We start from the raw sequence: 20,538 nt of genomic DNA on the forward strand, positions 1-20,538 counted from the left end.
TGCATACAGGAAAGTTCACCCAGGAAAAAGCAAGTCTGCATTATGGCACTTTTGTAAACCTCAACAAAGCCCATCATTAGGAGACCTAATTGATTTTTCCTCCCCACTCCTGAGGGAATAGAGCTACCACAGTACCTGTGTATTCACTCCGAGAGGAATGGGTGTGCCCGGTGCTTCAAGCAGAGATTTGAGTTTAAGAATCCCGTGGTTCTGTTCTGGCAGGAAGATCTCGGGCGGTGTGTGCTCTGAACACTCAGGAGAGCAGTTTTTTCTGAGCACTAGCGGGGACATCGTTGTCTGCCTGGTGTCCTCCCCAGGCCCAGTTTCATTCAGCTTGCTGCCTTGACTAGGATCCGTTTATTTCTTGTTTATTTAAACCTGACTTATTCCAGGAGAGGGACTGTGAAGTTCATGTAGCAAATGTGTCACGTGAAATAAAGGAGGAGGTGGGGGTGTTTAGAAATCAGAAACCCAGGGGGTTCCGGGGAAACCAGAGACAGAGGTCAGTACAGAAATAAGACCACAGGAGCTCTTCTGGGTGTCAGAGGTAGTGTGTTTGTTAGGCTCTGACAGCCCAGGGGCCAGAGCAGAGATAGGAGGAACTGCACTTTTCCTAGAGCTGAAACTAGAAGGGATTTTTCCCGAGGATCTTCAGATGTTATTCACCAGGTCCACAAAGCACCTCTAATCTAAACATGGCTCCTCTGTGTGAGTCCTTCTACACTAGCTCATGTCTGCAGGCAGAAGCGCTTCAAGAACCCTTTGCTAGGTTGACTTTCTTCTTCCCTGTTGCATTTTCTCCCAAAGATGCTCCAAGCATCTCTCCACCCCTCTCTGTGCCTCCTCCCAACACTGTCCCTGAAACTCACCTCTCCCAACCAGCACTTAGGTGCCCAGCAGAGGCTGGCCTTGCCCTCCTAGGGGACTGGTGGACACCCTCCCCCGCACACACACCTGGCAAGTGGCACAGCACCTCATGCTCCCCAACAGTGCCCTCCAGCATTTGTCCTCTGGGCTCCACCTTGATGCTACCTAGATGGTCCTTCCACAGGTGGAAAAATTGCAAGCCAGGGAATGAGAAGACATCGCCAGTGGTAAGTTAGCATCTCACAGCAGGGCTTTCATAGCTCCTTTCTCTTCCTTATGCTGATCCTATTGTGATAAGAAGCCAAAGGCTTTGTAGGTTCTTTCTTGTAGTCAGTCGATAATTGCTGCAGAAGTTTTCTTAACTGTGCCCTGTAGATGTGGACAGCATCATCGCATGCAATAAGAAGACTGGTGTGTTTAAGACTCCGAAAATATCAAGCCGGTAAGAAAACTCTGCATCCTGTCTGAATTAAAACGTCCCAGTTGAAACTGCTTTCTTGGTGCCATGGATGACTAATAACAATACAATAATGCTAAATAACATTAACTGAGCACTTTCTGTGTGTCAGGCACTGTCCTGTCAGGTATTTCACGGGTACCATTCCATTTAATCTTGTCAGACTCCCATGAGGCAGGCCAACAGACACTTCCTTCAATAGATGAGAACACCAAAAATATAAATAGTATAGAACACTCAATATAGTATATTATACACTGAGTTAGGGTCGCTTCGTACCTAAGATTATTCAGTACGAGGTTGGGAAAAGCCCAGCTTAAATCAGCCTTCTTAAATGGCTTTATTTCTGTGGTCCTCAACATGGGCAGCTTTGCACCCTAGAGGATTCTGGTAGTCGCCGGGAATGTTTTTTATCGTTGTTGTTGCTGTTGTTATTGTCCTTTGGAGCAAACTTTCTCACTACTGGTTTCTACTGGTCCTGATGTCCAATGGTAGAGATTTCTCCTAGCCAGCCTTCAAAACACAACAAACCGGTTCCTCCATACCCTAGAAGCATCTGCCCCAGAACACCAATACTGCCAAGGCTGAAACACCTTGATCTAGCGATGGTTTTCACAGCCCGGGGGTGTCCAGTCCCTTTCTGCTCCTTCCCTTCCAGGCTGGGAGAGCGCTGCTTTCTGTGAGCAGAGTCACAGTGTGCTCCGCAATCCCACCCTGTGGCCGGTTGACCTAGGAGGGGAATGGCCTCCTTGAGTGCTTTCCACGTGAAATGGCTGTTTCTGTACATTTTCCCTTTGTGTGTTTAACTACGGGTTTTGTTACAGTAACAATCCCATTTGGAGTCGCTGCATCCTTCTCTACTGCTCTGTCACCCTTTGGTGTTTTAAGGTTTCTTCACATTGAGGACATTTGCCTACCCTGACTGCTTAGTTTGAGAAAAACAGTTGGGTACCAGACACAATGGATAAAACCCAACGTGATGCTGGGCAGGAAGGCAGGGCTCCGGAATCTCAGCGCTCGGGAGGGAGGGAGGGAGACATAGGGGAGCCCTTCCTCCATGCCACGCACAGCCATCTCCTTCTGGACAGGACTTCATTTTGTCGCATGCCTTCCAACCTGGTCTTTTAGTTATCAATCAAAAGTGCATTTTCTATGTTGTTCTCATTTACATTTATTTAATGCTTAAGGTCATTTGTGACCATTTGAGTGTATTTCAGCATATGGAATCAGGGAATAATAGACCCCAGCTTCACGCTGTGCAGTGAAATTGTGTTTTTACAAGACATAATGTTGTTTACTGAGTGTTAATAATCACTAATTAATAAACATATCTAGACTTCTAAAATGTTGCATTTTTTAAGGAATAAAAGTGTCAAGTGTTTAACTCAGGGAGTGCAATAGAATTTTCTGTTATCATTTCATAAAATAATTAGGTAACATAAAGAAGTAAAATGTTACTGTTTAGCACAGGGCAGATCCTAAATGCTCAGTGCCTGGCCTTTGTTCAAACGTGACCCTTCACAGAAATACTACTTCTAAATTTATTATCCTGGCACATGGTAGGTCATAAAGACATAAGACTGCATTTCAATAACGATACAGGATTCCCTAATGAGGGTCTTTTGTTTTGTTTTGTTTTGTTTTGTTCTTTTTCTACCTTTATCACAGACTAATTGTGGTCACTTTCCTCTTTTATAAAAAGTAAGAACATTTTTATTCCAAGTCTTCTAAAGCATTGCCAGGAAACAGGGCCTGGACAGCGACTCAGTCGATAAAGTTTTTGTTGAAAGCTTGAGGACCTGAGCTCAAATCCCTAGCACCCATGTTAAGACAAAGAAACAACAAAATGGTTCAGTGGCATGTGCTTGGAGTCCTAGCTCAGCAGAGGTGGAGACAGGACTGTCTCTGGGCGTTGACGGTTAGCAAATCAGGTGAGCTCCAGGGTTCAGTCTCATAAAAGGTAGAGAACACTCAACATTATCCTGAAGCCTCTATTACATGCATACACACTCACACACACACTCACACTCACACACACACACACACACACACACACACACACACAACGAGAGGTGTGCAAGCAATGACTCAGTGAGCGTGATCTTACTGAAAGGCCAGTAAGGAGCTGCCTGACCACTTAACCTCCGGCAGCTAAGAACGCAAAGCCACCAGCCATCGTCACCGTAGTCAGCGTCCCTCAGTGCCCATTGCCTTCCCATCCATAACCAGGACAATGCGGTGAACGTATTAGTTCCGTGAGAGAAGAAATAAAAGGAACCCACTCACAAAAGAGCTCAGATACAGTTCAGTGTTCTTTTCTAGCGCCTCAGTGCATATACAGAAGTTCTCCCAAATTGGAGGTGTAGAATAACAGCAGCGACAGATAACGAAGAGGTATTTACCATAGCTACAAAGCCCACACGTGAGCCAAATATTTCTGCTATTAAAGAGCACTTCAAAGCTTGACGTGAAGTTTGTAACAGCTGAATGTTCCCTGTGACTTCATTTGCACAGGAGATGGAAAAGCTGAAAGGGAAGGTCGTTATCTCAGAGCTGTGAGCCTAGGAAATATGGGTTTTAGCAAGGACTAAGAAGCTGCCCAGAAGTCTGACAGGCACCCCATGCCCTGACTCCCTCACTTGGGGTCCCTAGTCCATGCTGTGGTCTGAGTAAGTGTCCTTCAGCCTCTGGCCTGCTGAAGGCACGGACCACACAGCCTGTGGTGCTATTGGGAGGTGGGGGAAGCTTTAAGATGCGGGACCAATGAGCTCAGTCTTGGATCTACCTCATCCTGCTTGCTTCCTGGTGAGTTGCTTCCTCTGTCACACACTCCAGCTCTATAGACAGCTTCACCACAGCGTCAAAAAGCAGTGGGCCGGCTGGCCATGGGCTGAAGCCTGTGGGCCCATAAGCAAAGGCCCCCCTCTTTCTAGGTTAATACTCTCAGGTTTTTGTCACAGTACGGGGAGCTGACCAGCACAGTAACCAACAGTCTTCCTCCCTCCTGATTTCTTCCTGCATCTTACACATGGACAGGCTGGGGCTCTGTGGCTTCTGAGGCCTCCCTTCAGGAGGATGAGTGACTTCAGAGCAGTGGTTCTCGGCCTTCCTAACGCTGCAGCCCTTTAATACAGTTCCTCAGGCGGTGGTGTCACCCAACCATAAAATTACTCTTGTTGCTACTTCATAACTATAGTTTTGCTACTGTTATGACTTGTAATGCAAATATCTGATAGGCAGCCCCCATGAAAGGGGGCTTGCAAAGCTTATGACCCACAGGTTGAGAACTCATGTTTTAGAGAATCCTATGACTGTAAACGCATCCCTAGTACCTGCTGGTGGCAACCTTTTGCAAGGGAGGGGCTGACAGGTCCTTCATTTAGCCTTGTAGGACGCCTGTCATGCTTTCCTTGTCCACCAGAACTTTGGTTTGTTTTTGAAACAGAGTCTCATTATGTCTCCCTGGCCCTCCTAGAATTCACTCTGTAAACCATAGTGGGCTTGAACTCATAGAGACCTGCCTGCCTCTGCCTCCCAAGTGCACCACCATACCCAGCCATTTTTTTTTTTGTAAGAACAACTATTATATATCAAATCCTCTTGCTGCCTCTAATCCAGTTTAACCAGTGTCACTGTGTTGGATTTGAAAGGGTGTGCTTGTGAAGGTAGGAACCTTAGCGATGGCTAGTCAGGGATACACACACACACACACACACACACACACACACACACAAAGGGCTCTGTAGAGCACATCTCCAAGATCTCAGCACAGCCGTCTGAGAGCTCCCCTGTTCATCCAGCCACGAAGCTTTTCATTCAGCTATCAAATGAGCCCAGGGTACACCTTTGGGAATCTAAATATGGAGCAGTTGGAGCAGTCGGTGAACAAAGGAATCTGTACTTCTAAATATAGCGAGAAATTTATGAAAGAGCAAAGGTATTTACAGCAGCGCAATTGTTGGGTTTATCTGAAGCTGTCTTCAAAACTGCGACACTCAACAAAGAGCCACTCGGAGCTTTGACGTCTGCAGTTTTTTTTTTTTTCCGGGTCTTCCAGAATCAGCAAATACCGTCATTCTCTGGTTAATATTAGCAAAAAGTTACAATTTCAGAATTGTTAAACTAGCCCCACTGTGGTGGTAAAAGTAAATTTCCCTTAAGGAAGAAAAAATTGTATTTATTTGAAAGTTGTCCCTGAATTGAAGCTGCCGCTTTTATTATTCTTCATTAAACGACAGGTTTTTGTAGACTGTTCGGCTTGGTTTTAGAGGTTCTTTTCACCTGTGCGGGAGACACCAGGGTCAGCCAGTAGTCCAGCCACTCTCTGTCTAAGATCCATGCCCTTAGTCTGTTCCCTATGGAGATTAATTTGGATCCAGCTACTTTTCCCAGCCCTCTGCCCCGCCTCCTCATCCGTCACAGGAGACATGTGATGGGACCATGACAAAAGACGTACGACAGTTGACTTAGACAGGGGAAAAGGTTTATCTTCATCTTGCCTTTCTGGGTGATTACACTGCTTTGGGCCCCCGACTGTTGAGCCAGACAGCGAGGGTGGGAAGCACATGGCAAGACGTGTTTGCTCACCTCTTGGTCAGGAAGAGGGAGGTCCAGGGTCCCATGTTGTCCTTCGAAGGCACATCTGGCACCTAAGGCCTCCCACTTCAGGCCCTACTACCGTTATCATACTGGGGACCAAACCTGAGCACACAGGCCCTCAGTGGGTACCACTCGGTGGGCCACGGCATCTTACCATTCTTACCACAATTTGTCAATCTCATCCCCTACTCGGCCATCTGAATCCATCCCTTTGAGCCACTCAGCGCCCATTCCCTCTGTCCACCCTGAAGATTTATTTATTTATTTTATGTAGATAATTACACTGTAACCTTCTTCAGACAGACCGGAAAAAAAAAGCCATCATATCCCATTACAGATGGTTGTATGCCACGACATGGTTGCTGGGAATTGAACTCAGGACCTCTGGAAGAGCAGCCAGTGCTCTTAACCGCTGAGCCATCTCTCCCATCCATTCTCTCAACTGCTATTGGTCTCAGACTCGTACCTCAGTGGAACAAAGCGCACACTGTTGGTGCTAAAGTGCTGCTGTCTCTTCGCTTCTTGGTCTATTCTTTTGCTGATAGGAATTTTGATCCCTTTCTGTTTTCTCTGTGCTGTGACACCCCGGGGAGCCGCACCCACGAAGTCCGAAGTCTGAGCCCTCTCGCAGTTGACATTCTAGGGAGGGAGGCAGCTGATTGTCTTGAAGACAAGGATTCTGGTTTTGTTTTTGTTTTTCATCCCCTAAAGCAGTTGGTGTTGGTGCTCCCCAGAGCTTGGGAGCTTTTGGGTCTGCATTTGAAAGATGTGGATCCATACGGTTTAGGGAACCGAATCATTTTGCCTGGAAGAAAAGTCAAGCCCCAGAGAGTCCGACAGCAGCTCCTACATCAGATAGCGACTTTCATTTCAGGAAGGCTTCTCAGGCTGGCATGTGCAGTGTCTGTAGACAAACTGACAGCGTGAGTAGGCATTTATCTGCTCTTTGTCAGCTTGAAGAGTAAGGTTAGTAGAAGGTAACTGAGATATGCAAGCTGAGGGCTCTTTAGGAAATTTTCTGATAAAATCCACCTGTTAGTGAGTTTTCCTAAAACTAGGGCAAGCGAATCTTGAGAGGAGCAATTCTAGAAATGGTAAGCCCCCAAGCCTCCCCTTGCTATCTGGTATACAAGAAAATGAAATTACCATGTACAGTTCTTTCCGCTCCATTAGCATGTGAGCTTGCTTGCTGAGTTCGTGGAAGAACCCTGGTCCTTACTATTATTCTGTTTTACCTTGATGACAGCGTCCCCAGGAATGTTACCCAATTTTGATGCAGTCCTTTTTTAATGAGGAAGAGCAAGACTAACATTTGGGGACAGTTTTTTAGGGGCACTCCTAAACCGCGGTAAATTGACAAAGCCTCATCTTTTCTTCCAGGTTAGCCTTTGAATTGCTTCTTTGAACCTTCTGATCTCTACTGTTTCTAAGATCAGAATCTCATACAAAGAAATGGACCAGTTGGTATGCTAATAATCAGATATGTATGACAGACTTCTGCATTTCAAGGAAAGGTCTTCTGGTCTGAAGAGACAGCTCTTTCCTCTTTTCAAAATTCAGTTTTTTCTTGTTTTTTTTTTTTTGTTGTTGTTGTTTGGTTGGTTGGTTTTTTTGTTTTGTTTTGTCTTTGGTTTTTCGAGACAGGGTTTCTCTGTATAGCCCTGGCTGTCCTGGAACTCACTCTGTAGACCAGGCTGGCCTCGAACTCAGAAATCCGCCAGCCTCTGCCTCCCGAGCGCTGGGATTAAAGGCGTGCCCCACCACGCCAGGCCCGTGGAAAGCTCAGTTGGTAAAGCGCTTGGTTAATAAGCACAAGGTGCTGCTTTGATCCTCAGAGCCACTGTGAAACTGTCCGGGTGTGGAGGCCTGTTCTGTTTGCTTGGTTGGTTGGTTTTGGTTGGGGGTGGGGGGGTGTTTTGTTTTGTTTTGTTTTTGTTTGTTTGTTGTACAAACAACGAGTCTCTGTTTCTCTGTGAAGCCCTGGCTGTCCTGGAACTTGCTCTGTAGACCACACTGGCCTCAAACCTGAGTGCTGGGATTAAAGGCTTAAGACACCACTGCTTAGCCAAGGCATGCTCTTATAATCCCAGCACTGGGGCAGTCAGGACTGGCAGCTCTCTGGGGCCCACTAGCCAATCAGTTTATCATATCTGTGAGCTCCAAGTGAGAGACTCTGTCTCATAAAACAAAGCACCTTAGCAAGGACACCAGGCTTGTCCCCTGTCTGACAGATGCTCCAATGAGGCGCATCTGTTCATAGGCTACGCGTGGGCAACAATTCTCAGAAGAGGACTTGGTGTGGCTCACCCTAACCTAGTCGAGCATTTTTATAAGCATCAGGACCAGCCCCTTGATTTTTATTCTTCCTTTCTGGGATTTTAAAAAATTTTGATGGCAATTTTATGATATTGGCATTTTCATTGTGATTAGAAGAGTTTGGAGGAAGCTTGACATTTAAACACTACATCTTCTGTTGAAAAGTGAGCTGCTTTCTTTCTAAGATGGCTCAGTGGCATTTCCACTTCGCTTGCTCGTTTTATTTCTGGAGACTTTTGTTGGGCCTTTAAATAAACTCTCTGCTTCCATTGTGACGGATTGTACTTTCCCTCCTTCCCTTCTTTTCATTCATTCTTCCTACTCATCCGCTTAAGACAGCACATCAAAGAGCCCTTGAATTCACTATCTCGGCAGCGATGACCTTGAACTTCCGACCTTCTGCTCCACCTCCCAAGTGCTGAGTTTGTGAATCACTTTGTTTCTCTCAACACTGTATTTCCTAACTCGTTATATTCGGTTGCAGATAGAGACATAAAGGTTATTGGGTTCTGTATGGAATGTGACTCGTGTTTAGTCTTGTAGTAATGACACTTTCAGTTTTCTGATTTTTCTTTTCCTTAAAATGGGATTTCTCCCTGTAGCCCTGGCTGTCCTAGAACTTAATCTGTAGACCAGGCTGGCCTCGAACTCAGAGATCCATCTGCCTCCTGAGTTCTGGGACTAAAGGTGTGTGCCACCACTGCCTGGTTAGGTTTTTTATCCCTTGTATAATTTCATTTGATTAGAACAGTCAGCATGATGACTACAGAGTGACTGCATTGGGAAGCCTCTAATACTTCACCATCAAGCGTGCTGCAGCCTCTGAATTGGGGTATTTATTCATCAATTCCTGTTTTGAGATTTTATTCTGAATAAATCTGGAACTTTAGCAAATGTCTCTGAAGCATCTATGGAGATAATCAAATTGCTTTTCTCTTTTCACCAACACCTATGACTATTAACAGGGCTTTAGCAGTAAACTGTATCTGCATTCTAGTCACTTGATCATAGTGTCTTAGTGGTTTTAATGTGCTGGTGTGAGTGTGTGTGTGTGTTGACTGCAGGGTCATGCATGCCACTGCATGCATGTTAAGGTCAGAAAACAACTCTTGGAAGTTGGTTCTCTCATTCTACCTTTCAGATACAAGGTCTTCTCTGTTAGGTCTACCATGCCAATCCTAGCTGACCCTCAAGCTTCAGGGTAGTCCATCTGTCTCTACATGCTATCTCATAGTAGAATGCTCTGTAAGACCCCAACCCTTGGTCAGTGGTACTTACTTTGAGACGCCTCCAGTAAGATATCAAGATGCAGATCGATGCAAACACAAGAGGTTTATTTTCCATCCAGTCAGGATTGACCTTCAATTAGTCCCTCAAGGCGAGTGACTAGAAGGTGACCCCTAAATGGCTAGTACACGCAGATTTTATACATTTTAGGAGCACAGGTTACATCTGCAAGGTTACAGTTCAAACTTATTGGCTAAGCATATTGACCTTTAAATCTATTGGCTAGCAAGCATAGGCAGATCATGACACACATTTGAACTCTACCTGGGACTTTCCAGAGGGTCAGGTAGCTATCAGTCAGTACATTCTGTGGGTTTTCTGAGAATTTTTTACTGAAGAATGTTCCTGTGGGTGGAGAATGGAACTTGGCCTAGCCTTGACCCCGGGTAGGAGGGGAAGCTGTAAGAAGGGTGTGGGACTGGAAAAGCCCTTAGGGTCCCTTAGCTCTGGCTACAGATGTGTGCCAATGAGTCTCACTTTTTTACCTATGCTCTGGGCATTAAACTCAGATGGTCAGGTGTGCATAGTAGGTGCATTATACCCACTGAGCCATCTCACCAGTCCTGAGACACCCCTTTATGAATCATCTATATATCGTGTTTCCACAGTTCTAGATCGGAATACCTTTTATTCTACTATCTTGTACATGATAGTATGAGTTAATAGTGTCAAGACATAACAAGATTCCTATATTAATAACACTGTGTACATGAAAGTATGTACATCTGAAACAGGAATTAAAACCCCAAAATGCAATAATCTTCTCTGGCAAATGGCACATTCATGTAATCTCCAGTCCATTAGTACCTGTGTAGTATGCTGTTGTCACTTATCAGCTACCATAGTCAAGGAATCATAGATGTTTGAGATGAAATGTAATTAAGTCATTACTACCTTCCTTTCCAAGATCTGCTTTCTCCAAATAATGCAGAATATACTGCTCCCCAACATGGGAGCCTAAATGTTAGATAAGCTGGCCTTCCTTTTGGACTGAAGTGAGTTTATCTCAGCTAAATTCTAGACAAACACAGCTAGGATAAGGTTTTAGTTGCTTGTTTGTTTGGTTGGTTGGTTTGGTTTGGGTTTCTCCCTCTGCCCCCCACCCCAGACAGGGTTTCTTTGTGTATCCCTGACTGTCCTGGAACTCACTTTGTAGACTAGGCTGGCCTTGGACTCTTAAGATCCACCTGCCTCTGCCTCCTGAGTGCTGGGATCAAAGGCTTGTGGGCCCCCACACCCTCACACACACACCAGCTTTTCCTTGTTTGTTTTTGTTTTGTTCTGCTGTGGTGAGATTTTAAATCAGTCCAGAAATGTTTAAGCATTAAGTTGGAATAAGATACCAAACTTTGGGACCAGAGCCATTCTTAGAGCTTTCTGGGCCACACACCCCGAGTGACAGATAGCTCTTCAGCTACTCTGGAAACCTCCCGAGGACCCCAGGAATGAAGCTTCTCTCTGAGCTTCTTGTTAGGTTCTGCAGTGCTTCACAGCTCTGAAGGCTTCCATTCATTAAAGCTAGATCTAGGCAGCAGAAATAACTCATTCATAAACTATTCACCCTTAAGCACCAGGACCTGAATTTGATCTCCAGAATTCATAAGTACTCATAACCCCAACACTTTAGAAGCAGAGATAGGCAGATCTCTGTGGCTCACTGGCCAGCCAGCCTAGCCTACCTCTGGTGGATTCCAGGCTAGTGAAAGACCCCATCTCGACAACAACTAAATCTAAAGTTTTCCTCTGTTGTACACACATGTATATGTACTACCCAAATAATCGCATGCACATATACACACATGTACACCATCTGCTATATCCTCCTGTTAAGTTGTAGATGTCATATACTTCTTTAAAAACTGAGACCTGAACTTACAGGCAGTTCTCTGTTGTCAGCAGTTTGCTCTTCTTGTATGGTAAAAATGTCATCAAGACCTAATTTTACTTTCTTTGCCCTTTCTCTAAGTCTTACTCATTGTATAGAAATGTAAGATAATTTCATGTCATGATAAAAATTGACAAGCTGTTTAAGTAATCTCACAAGGACTCCGTTTACATGACGTCCCTCTTTAGTTTTCTATGATACTTCTTCCTTCTGTCAGCTGAGGGAAATGTTTTCAATAAAGTCTTGAGGCTGGACAGTGGACCTCAGTGGCACAGTCAGTACTGAGCATCTGCATGACCTGGGCTTTGAGTCCTAGGAACCAGTAGTTACTTTTACTTTCCTAAAACAACATGTTCTTTAACATTCCCCTTTGGAAATAAATCTGATGCTTGGAACTAAAGCCAAGACTTGTAGCTAAAGAACAATCTCAATTTAAAGCTGTATAGATAGAGGCCTTCTGGGGCAGTGCTTTCCAAAGTTGTCCATGACCCATCTTCATGGAAATTCCTCAGGGCATGTTTTTTTTTTTTAAGATTTATTTATTTATATGTAAGTACACTGTAGCTGTCTTTAGACACACAAGAAGAGAGCATCAGATCTCATTACAGATGGTTGTGAGCCACCATGTGGTTGCTGGGATTTGACCTCAGGATCTTTAGAAGAGCAGTCATTGCTCTTACCTGCTGAGCCATTTCACCAGCCCAAGGCACTTATTTTTAAAGAGCAATTTCCCAGGTCTCACTCAATCCTAACTGAGCAATTCCCCAGAGTTAGGGCTCTTGAATCTGACATCTAAAAAATGCCCTCAGTTGATTCACATGTATCTGGAGCACAGATCATACTTGGATAAACCCATTTTTTTCCCTGAGATTATTGCTCAGATTAGTAAACTGAAAAAACAGAGGTAAATCTGTGGCTGTCCTCTTACTGTCCCTAGGACATTTGCCTTGAGGCCTATCCCCACAGTGGATTCAGGAGAGTCATATCAATAAGAGAATAATTCTGATTAGCTTCTAGTCTGCAACTCAGCCATCATTGGTATGATTTAATAAAAAGCCCACATTAGAGATAGAAAAGACTATAGGATAACCTAACAACCCATCCCAAGCAGAGGTAGACCAGATGTCTACCTCTATACCCTGTCTGTAATTGTATAAGACATTTTTGTTCAGTTGTCATGGTGACTAAAGGTTATTTTTAGTACTGGGAGAATGGGCATGGTAAATATCCCTTGATACAAATGACAGTCTACAGCAATGAATTGTCCTGTCTTACTGCCTCAACTGCTAACACTGTCTTGGGAAAGAAACACTAATGACAGACCAGGTGGGAAAATGGAAGTCCAGAAATATTCCTCATACCTTTCTTTTACAGCAGTGTTTTGGGTTCCCCCTACTCTGTATCTCTCTTTCTCCACCTCCCATAGGTGTGTGTGTGTGTGTGTGTGTGTGTGTGTGTGTGTGTGTGCGTGCGTGTGTGTGTGTGTGTGTGTGTGTTAACAAGAGAGAGACAAGCAAGACAGAGAGAGGAAGGAGAAGGAAGGGCCAGTATTATCTGTTTTACAAACATTTAAAAAATATTTGTATGTCTCTTAATTATTAGTCTACCATTATAAAGAGACACCATGACCAAGACAACTTTTATGAAAGAAAGCATTTACTTGGGGACTTGCTTATTGTTTTAGAGGGTTAACCATGATTATTGTGACAGGAAGCAGACAAGCAGACATGCATGGCATTGGGTAGTAGCTGATAACTTTATGTTCTGGCCTGCAGGCAGCAAGCAGGAAAGAGACAATAGACCTGGAGTGGGCCTTTGAAGCCTCAAAGCCCACTCCCTGTAACACACCTCCTCCAGCAAGGCCATACAGTCTAAGTCTTCCCAAGCAGTCCCACTAACTCCAGACCACTCAAATATAGGAGCCTATGGGAGCCATTCTCGTTCAGATTACTACAACACGGAAACAATTTTGTTCAAGAATAGCATTCTTAGTCTGATTTGCTTATTCAGTTCAATGCAATAAAATATAATTTAGTGACTTCCATAGTCACTGTGGCCTCCTAGGGGATATGAAGATAAGGAAAGCAAAGTGTCTACCTTCACAAAGCTCAAGATATTTGGACAGATAATAAACCTGCTTCCAAGATGTAAGACTAAATTTAAAGAGATCCAGAGCTGGGGAGAGAATGCTTTGTGGAGGAGGCAGCCACTGAGATGTGCTTTGGCAAGGAAAAGGCAAGGGAAGAAAAGCAGCTGAAGCAGGATTTTGAGGTATAAAATCAGGAAATAATTAAAGACATAGGAGTAGAAATGATGTGTCCAAGAAATTTTAGTTATTTGTAATGGATTCCAAAAGGCTAAAGACAGACAAACTGGATGAAAAGCCAACATATGGGGCTGGAGAGATGATTCTGCAATTAAGAGCACTTGATGCTCTTGCCGAGGACCCAGGTTTCATTCCCAGCACCCCCAAGAGAGCTCACAACCAGTTCCAAGGAATCCAATGCCCTCTTCTGGCCTCCCCATGCACCAGGTATGTGCATGGTACACAGACACACATGCAGGCACGCACAGACAGGAATAAAATATCATTTTGTAGCCAGGAGAAGAGGTGGCTACATATAATACCAGCATTTGCATGGATGAGGCAAAAAATATATAAATTTTGGTTACAAAGTGAGTTGGCATCTAATCTGGGATATGTATCAAGACTCTCTCAGAAAATCAAAACAACTACTAAAAAAGGAAAGAAAAGGAAGAAAGGGAGGGAGGGAGGGAAGGAGAAGAGGAAGAAGGAAGGGGGGAGGAAGGAAGGAGAAAAAAGGGAAGAAAAGGAAGGAGATGAGAACACTAGAACGGGATGGTGCAAAGCTTGTGGTGGGAGGAGCCAGGCAGTTACGCTGTTGGTCTTGGTGGTAGCCACGGGATGGAGAAAGACACATTTGCTTCCAGGTAGAAGTGTTGTTCCATGTAAGAGAGGGTAGTCTGCAGGCCTTCTGGTGAGCTGACATTGCAAGAAGTAAAGTAGCAAGGATCTGTCCCCACAGGCTGCTGGTGACAAAAGGAGAGGCAGAGAGGAAACCGCCTCAGGGAAAGGGTTAAGCTGTGCACAAGCAAGCCACGTCAGGCGACGAAGAAGAGATAACTGAGTATACAGAAGAGAGGTGGGACATGTGTTGGGGGCTGTGACCTCTTTTGGTGCTTCATAAAGCGTATCCCCCAGTTCGTCTGCAGCCTCAGGAAATATGTCCCCACCCAAAGAAACACAACCAGAAACTCTGAGTTTGAAGCCTGGCAAACCGTTTTGCATTTTCTTTGACTGTTGTGCCAATGTTTTTTTCGGTGGCATCTCCTGCACCTGCGATTCTCTCTTCTATCTCTTGTATTCTGTTGGTGATGCTTGCGTCTATGTCTCCTGATCTCTTTCCTAGCTGGCAAACTATTTTAACAAGCTGAAGGTTCTTGCCTGGTCCACTTGAGCACAGTTGGCGTAGAGGGAAGAAAGGCGTTAATATCCAGGACGCAGGAAGGGCGGCGGCGGCGGCGGCACTATTTCAGTAGGGAAGGAGAAGCAGATGAGGAAGGGAGTTTCAGCTGCCAGCCTTCCGTTTGTTCACTGAGGATGGGCACCTGGGACGCCCTGGGAGGTCCAGGTAAAACGGTGACAAAATTCAAACACACATAAGATTTTGACGTTGTAATGAAAGAAAGTAGAGACAAAGATTTTACTTTGGTTTCAAGAGAATCATAAGAAGGACATGGGCATAATTCAGATGCTTTGTTGGAGCCATTTTTACAAATGCATGTTATACGTTAGACCATAAAACCATTATCATCCAGGCCCCTGGTTATAACACATGAACCTCAGCCAGGCTCCTGGTTATAACATACATGAACCTCAGCCAGGCTCCTGGTTATAACATACATGAACCTCGGGACCTCCTCTGTCAATACTCCTCGTTTGAACCCCGTTGTTCATGGGACTTATGCATCTGGGGTAGCTGGGGTTCCCATTGCTGTGAAGAGACAGCATGAGCACAGCAACTCTTATAAGGGAAAGCATTTACTTGGGGCTTACAGGTTCAGAGGTTCAGTCCGTTATCATGGCAGGAAATGTGGTTTGTGCAAGCAGACATGGTGCTGGAGGAAGAGCTGAGACTTCACATCCAGATAGGCAGGCAGCAGAGAGACTGTGAGCCAGTAGACCTGGCTTGAGCTCCTAAGCTCTCAAAGCCGACCCTCCTAGTGACGCACTTTTCTCCTCCAAAATGGCCTGTGGGGTCATTTTCATTCAAACTACAGTATCATTTCACCCTTGGACCTCTGGTTTGTTGCTGGTGTGAGACTACTACAGATAAAGCTTGAGAGTTTGTGTATAAATGGATACATGGATATGAGCTTTCTCCAGGGTATGTACCTAGCATAGAAACAAATAAATCATATAGAGGCATCTATTTGACTTCTTAAGGGATTTTTCAAAAGTGCTGCTGTTTTATGTTTCCGTGGGCAGTATTGGAGGACTTCCATTCACTCGGAATCCTGGCCAGCTCTCCATGTGACAGATATTTTTAATTATAACTACTCTAAGAGTATAATGGAATTTATTAGGGTCTTACTTTTAATTTGCCTAATGATTAATAACACTGAATAATTTTCCATGTCTTTATCTTTGTTGAAGTGTCTGTTCAAAGGCTTTGCTAGTTTTTGTTTTTGTTTGTTTTTTTTAAGTCAGGTTGCTTATTTTCTTGATATTGACAAATCCCGAGAGTCCTTGGTGTGTTCTGGATATAAACTGTGTGTCAGGTGTGATTCGCAAACATTTTCTCCCAGTCTGGGGCTTGTCCTTTTGTTCTCCTCACACTGCGTTTCAGGGAGCAGAAGTTTTTAATCTTAATTTTTATCTAATTTACCATTTGTTCTTTGATGGGTCATGTATCTTATGTGTATCTAAGGAATCTCTGTCTAATGCAAGGTTGCAAAGATTTTCTCCTATATTTTCATCGACAAATTTTATAATGATAGGTTTACATTTGGATTTATGATCTATTTTGAGTTAATTTCTGCATGTGGTGTAAGATATAGATTTAAATTATTTTTTTTTGAAAATATGAATAACCAATTGTCAAAACACATTTTATTCTCTTCCCTTTTGAATCACCCCCATTTATTTGGGTCCTATTTAATTTCTGTCATCTTTTGTCAGAATTACTTCTCTCTTATATGTTTAAGCTATTATGAAATTTTATGCTATTATAAATGATATAGAATTGGAAATTCCAATTTCCAGTATGTGTTGTCTGTATAAAGAAATACAATTGATTCTTGTATTGATCTGGTATCCCACAAGCCTGCTACACCAGTAACTAGTAGCTGTGTTAGCTCTCCACAGCATATTCTATATAGATTATTGTGCTGGCTACCAAGAAGTACAATTTGACGTCTTCCTTTCTAATTTTGAAGCCTTTTTATTTCTTGCCCTACTGGACTAGCTGTACTCTTCAGTGTGTCCGGAAAGGGGGAAAGAAACGGCTCATTCTTGCTCCTGAAGTCAGGGCAAAAGAGTGCAGCCAGTCACCACTATATGTGACGTCACCATTAAGTGTGATGTCAGCTGCAGATTTCTCACGGATGATGTATTTCAGATTGAGGAAGAGATTCCTTTATGCACTGAGCCATCTTGCTGGCCTTTGAGGAAATTATTTCTGGTCTTCTATTGCTGAGCTTTTTTTCCCATGAGAAACAGATGTTAGACTATATTAAATGCATTTTCTGCCCTGTTCGAGTTGGTCACGTGTTATTTCTTCCTAGTTCGTTAGTATCGTGTGTTACATTTATCAATTTTTAAATATTGAAACAACCTTCTTACCTCCTTATGATAAACCCCCACTTAATGTGAATTTTCATCTATGTGTTTATATGTATGTTATGGACAGCTATGTGGGTATTTGGCCAGTCTGACCCAACTGAGGGTTATCAGTTTTATTGATCTCAAAGAACCTGTGTGTGGTTTCATTGATTTTTTCCTCCCTATTATTTTTGTTGCTGTTTTATTCATTCCTCTTCTGATCTTCATTAGTGCCTTTCTTTGATTATGTTGAGTTTAATTGACTCTTTTCTTATAGATGTATTGGCTAGAAACAGAGTTCACTAGTTTGATGTTTCTTTTTTCTAATGTAGGTGCTTATTGCTATTAATTTCCTCCCGTGTACTGTGCAGCATCCTGTAACCCTTCATAGGCTGCATTTTCAGTTTTATTCAGTTCAAAGGGCTTCTCGGTTTCTGCTTTGATTTTTTTTTTTTAATTTGGGCTCTAGGATATGATAAAAATAGCATTTATTTTCTCAATATTTAAGATTTTATAGCATAATGATTTCTAATTTTTTGTTGATAGCCACTTAATTCCATTGTCAACAAGGATCATATTTTTATATTATCTTGATACTTCTAACCCTATTGAGACTTATGATCTAGAATAGATCTATTTAAAAAATATGAACTCTTATCTTTACTAATGAATTAACTTATATTTATATTCTATAAATATCAATTAAATTGTATGATCTATAGCATTTAAAGCTATCGTTATTAGCTTTATATATGCCTTTGCTAGGTTTTTACCTACTTTCCAATTAAAGAGAGAGGGATATTAAAATCTCTGACTGTAACTGGGCTTTGTCTGTTCCTTCAATGTTATACAGTGGGGCTTTCTGTCACTCAGTCATAAGCTCGAGAGGTGCAAGGCTAGCTTCCTTATCTGGCCCTTTAGCATGATGAAGCAGTCTCTTTCAGCCCTAGTAATGATTTTACTCTACGATACTGTCTGGGTTAAAGTGCCTGTCCTGTCTTTTGAGTAGCATTCATATGTCCTTTCCTCATATTTTCACCTGTAACTTCTTTGTGTTTTTATGTATAAAATGCTTTGGATACAAGCCATACACTTGGACCTTGATTTGTTTTGTTCTTTATCTTTTTTGTAGCACCAGGGCTGGATCCAGAGCCCAATGCTCTACAACTGAGCTGTATCTCCAAGCTCATTTTAATTTTTGAGATAGGGACTTGCCAGGTTTCCCAGGCTAGCTTCAAATTGTGTGATCTTCCTGCCTCTGCCTCTTGAATAGGATTACAGGCCTGCGCTGCCTAGCCTGGCTAGATTTTGTATTTAGTCTGATCTTCTATTGTTTAACCCATGTATTCAGGTGTGCTCATCTAACACAATGGCTGGTATGGTTTGGTTTGAATTTGTGGTCTTACTTTTTACGGTTTGTCTCCTCGTCTCTGTTCCTCGTCATCATCTTCTCCCACCTCCCATTGGCTTGGTGTGTTCTGTCCTAGCTTGATCAATTATGTTGTCTTGTTAACTGTAGCTTTGCTTTGTTCCTCTTATCCCTACTTTAAACGGTATGGTGTGTTTCTGGGGAGATGAGGCTGGCCCGTGTAGATGTTGGTGACGACAGCGTGCTATGTCCTCCATCACTCTCTCAGCTTATTCTTGGAGGCAAGGTCTCCCACTGAACCTGACTTTGTCATTTTAGCTCCACAGGCTGGCTAGTGATCCCTGCAGTGCTGGGGTTACAGGCGCATGCTGCCATCACATTCCACCTTCTATGTGGGTGCTGGGGTCTTCATGCTTGCACAGCAGTCATTTTACCCACTGAGTCCTCTTCTCAGCCCCTGTCATATACCCCTTTAACTCATTAAATCTGTCCTCAACCCTGCGAGTTGGTATAAACCCACATAGAAGAATATCGCCCTTCTCCTCCCATACCTTATGCTCTCAGTTTATGTTTTACTTGTTTATGCATGTTACAAACCTCATAATACTTAGTATTCCTAATTTAAGAAGGTTTAGACATACATATTTAATCTGTAGAATTATTATTCTTGGTCCCCACCATTCCTTTATGTAGCCATGTATTTCCATGTACCTGTTTTCTTCTGCCTAAAGGATTTTCTTTGACATTTTGGGGGAGTACACAACTGGTGGTGGTAAGTTCTTTCAGCTTGTTGTTGTTGTTTTAAATATCTGTCTTCATTAGGGTTTCCATTGCTGTAAGGAAACACCATGACAGAGGCAACTCTTACAAAGGACAATATTTAATTGGGGTTGGCTTGCAGGTTTGGAGGTTCAGTCCATTATCACTAAGGTGGGAAGTGTGGCAGCATCCAGGCAGATGTGGGGCTGGAGAAGGAGATGAGAGTTCTACATCTTGTTTTGAGGGCAGCCGGGAGAATGCTCATTCTTCCTCACTGGGCAGAGTTTGAACACTTGGAGCGCTAAAAGCCTGCCTACCTGGTGGCACATTTCCTCCAACAAGGCCACCTCCTAATAGTAGCGCTTCCCACGGGCCAAGCGTATTCAAACCACCACGATATCTAAAAGCACTTCTCCCCTCTTCCTCTGAAGTATATCTCCACTGATGCGATGATTCTAGGTAAATGAGTTGATGTCTCTGTCCTTCCAAGGCACTGGAGCCATGACCCCCTCTCACCCCATCGTCTCATATGTGCATGGGGTGCTCCTTTTTCCTCTGGGAACTTTTTAATTCATGCTTCTCTCAGTCATTTTGGTCATGGCTCACATTTCTCTCATGTTTCTTACCTGTGACATGGTCCTACTACTAGCCGGGAGGTGGAACTGATCCTCAGTCCTCTGTGCACTGGTCTTCCCAGCAGAGAACTGGTCTCCCAGGAGTGCTGACACAGGCTTTCAGACTCACAGGAGGAACAAGCTCCAGCCAGAGACAGCTAGAACGTCTAACACCAGAGATGACCAAATGGCAAAAGGCAAATACAAGGATCTTACCAACAGAAACAAAGACTACTTGGCAGCATCAGAACCCAGTACTCCCACCTCAGTGACTCCTGGATACCCCAACACACCAGAAAAGCAAGATTCGGGTTTAAAATCATATCTCATGATGCTGATAGAGGATTCCAAGAAGGACATTAATAACTCCCTTAAAGAAATACAGCTAAACAGGTAGAAGCCCTTAAAGAGTAAACACAAAAATCCTTTAAAGGAAAACACAACCAAACAGGTGAAGGAATTGAACAAAACCATCCAGGATCTAAAAATGGAAGTAGAAACAATAAAGAAATCACAAAGGGAGACAACTCTGGATATAGA

The 20,538-nt window shown here is 43.5% G+C and overlaps 1 protein-coding gene across 3 annotated transcripts in view; it reads left to right on the top strand.

The window, feature by feature from the left end:
- Camkmt (calmodulin-lysine N-methyltransferase) overlaps positions 1-20,538 on the top strand; it is a 368,029-nt gene that overhangs the window by 310,623 nt on the left and 36,868 nt on the right. For all 3 annotated transcript variants that reach the window (XR_385373.3, XM_006524992.3, NM_028576.3), the window contains exon 7: positions 1,243-1,309. Coding sequence is in view for 2 of the 3 variants with exons in the window: in XM_006524992.3 (XP_006525055.1) it covers positions 1,243-1,309 (67 nt within the window). In the remaining variant the exon portion in view is untranslated. The remainder of the gene's footprint in view (positions 1-1,242; positions 1,310-20,538) is intronic.

Source organism: Mus musculus, chromosome 17 (genome assembly GCF_000001635.26).
Source record: "Mus musculus strain C57BL/6J chromosome 17, GRCm38.p6 C57BL/6J".
Classification (NCBI taxonomy): Eukaryota; Metazoa; Chordata; class Mammalia; order Rodentia; family Muridae; genus Mus; species Mus musculus.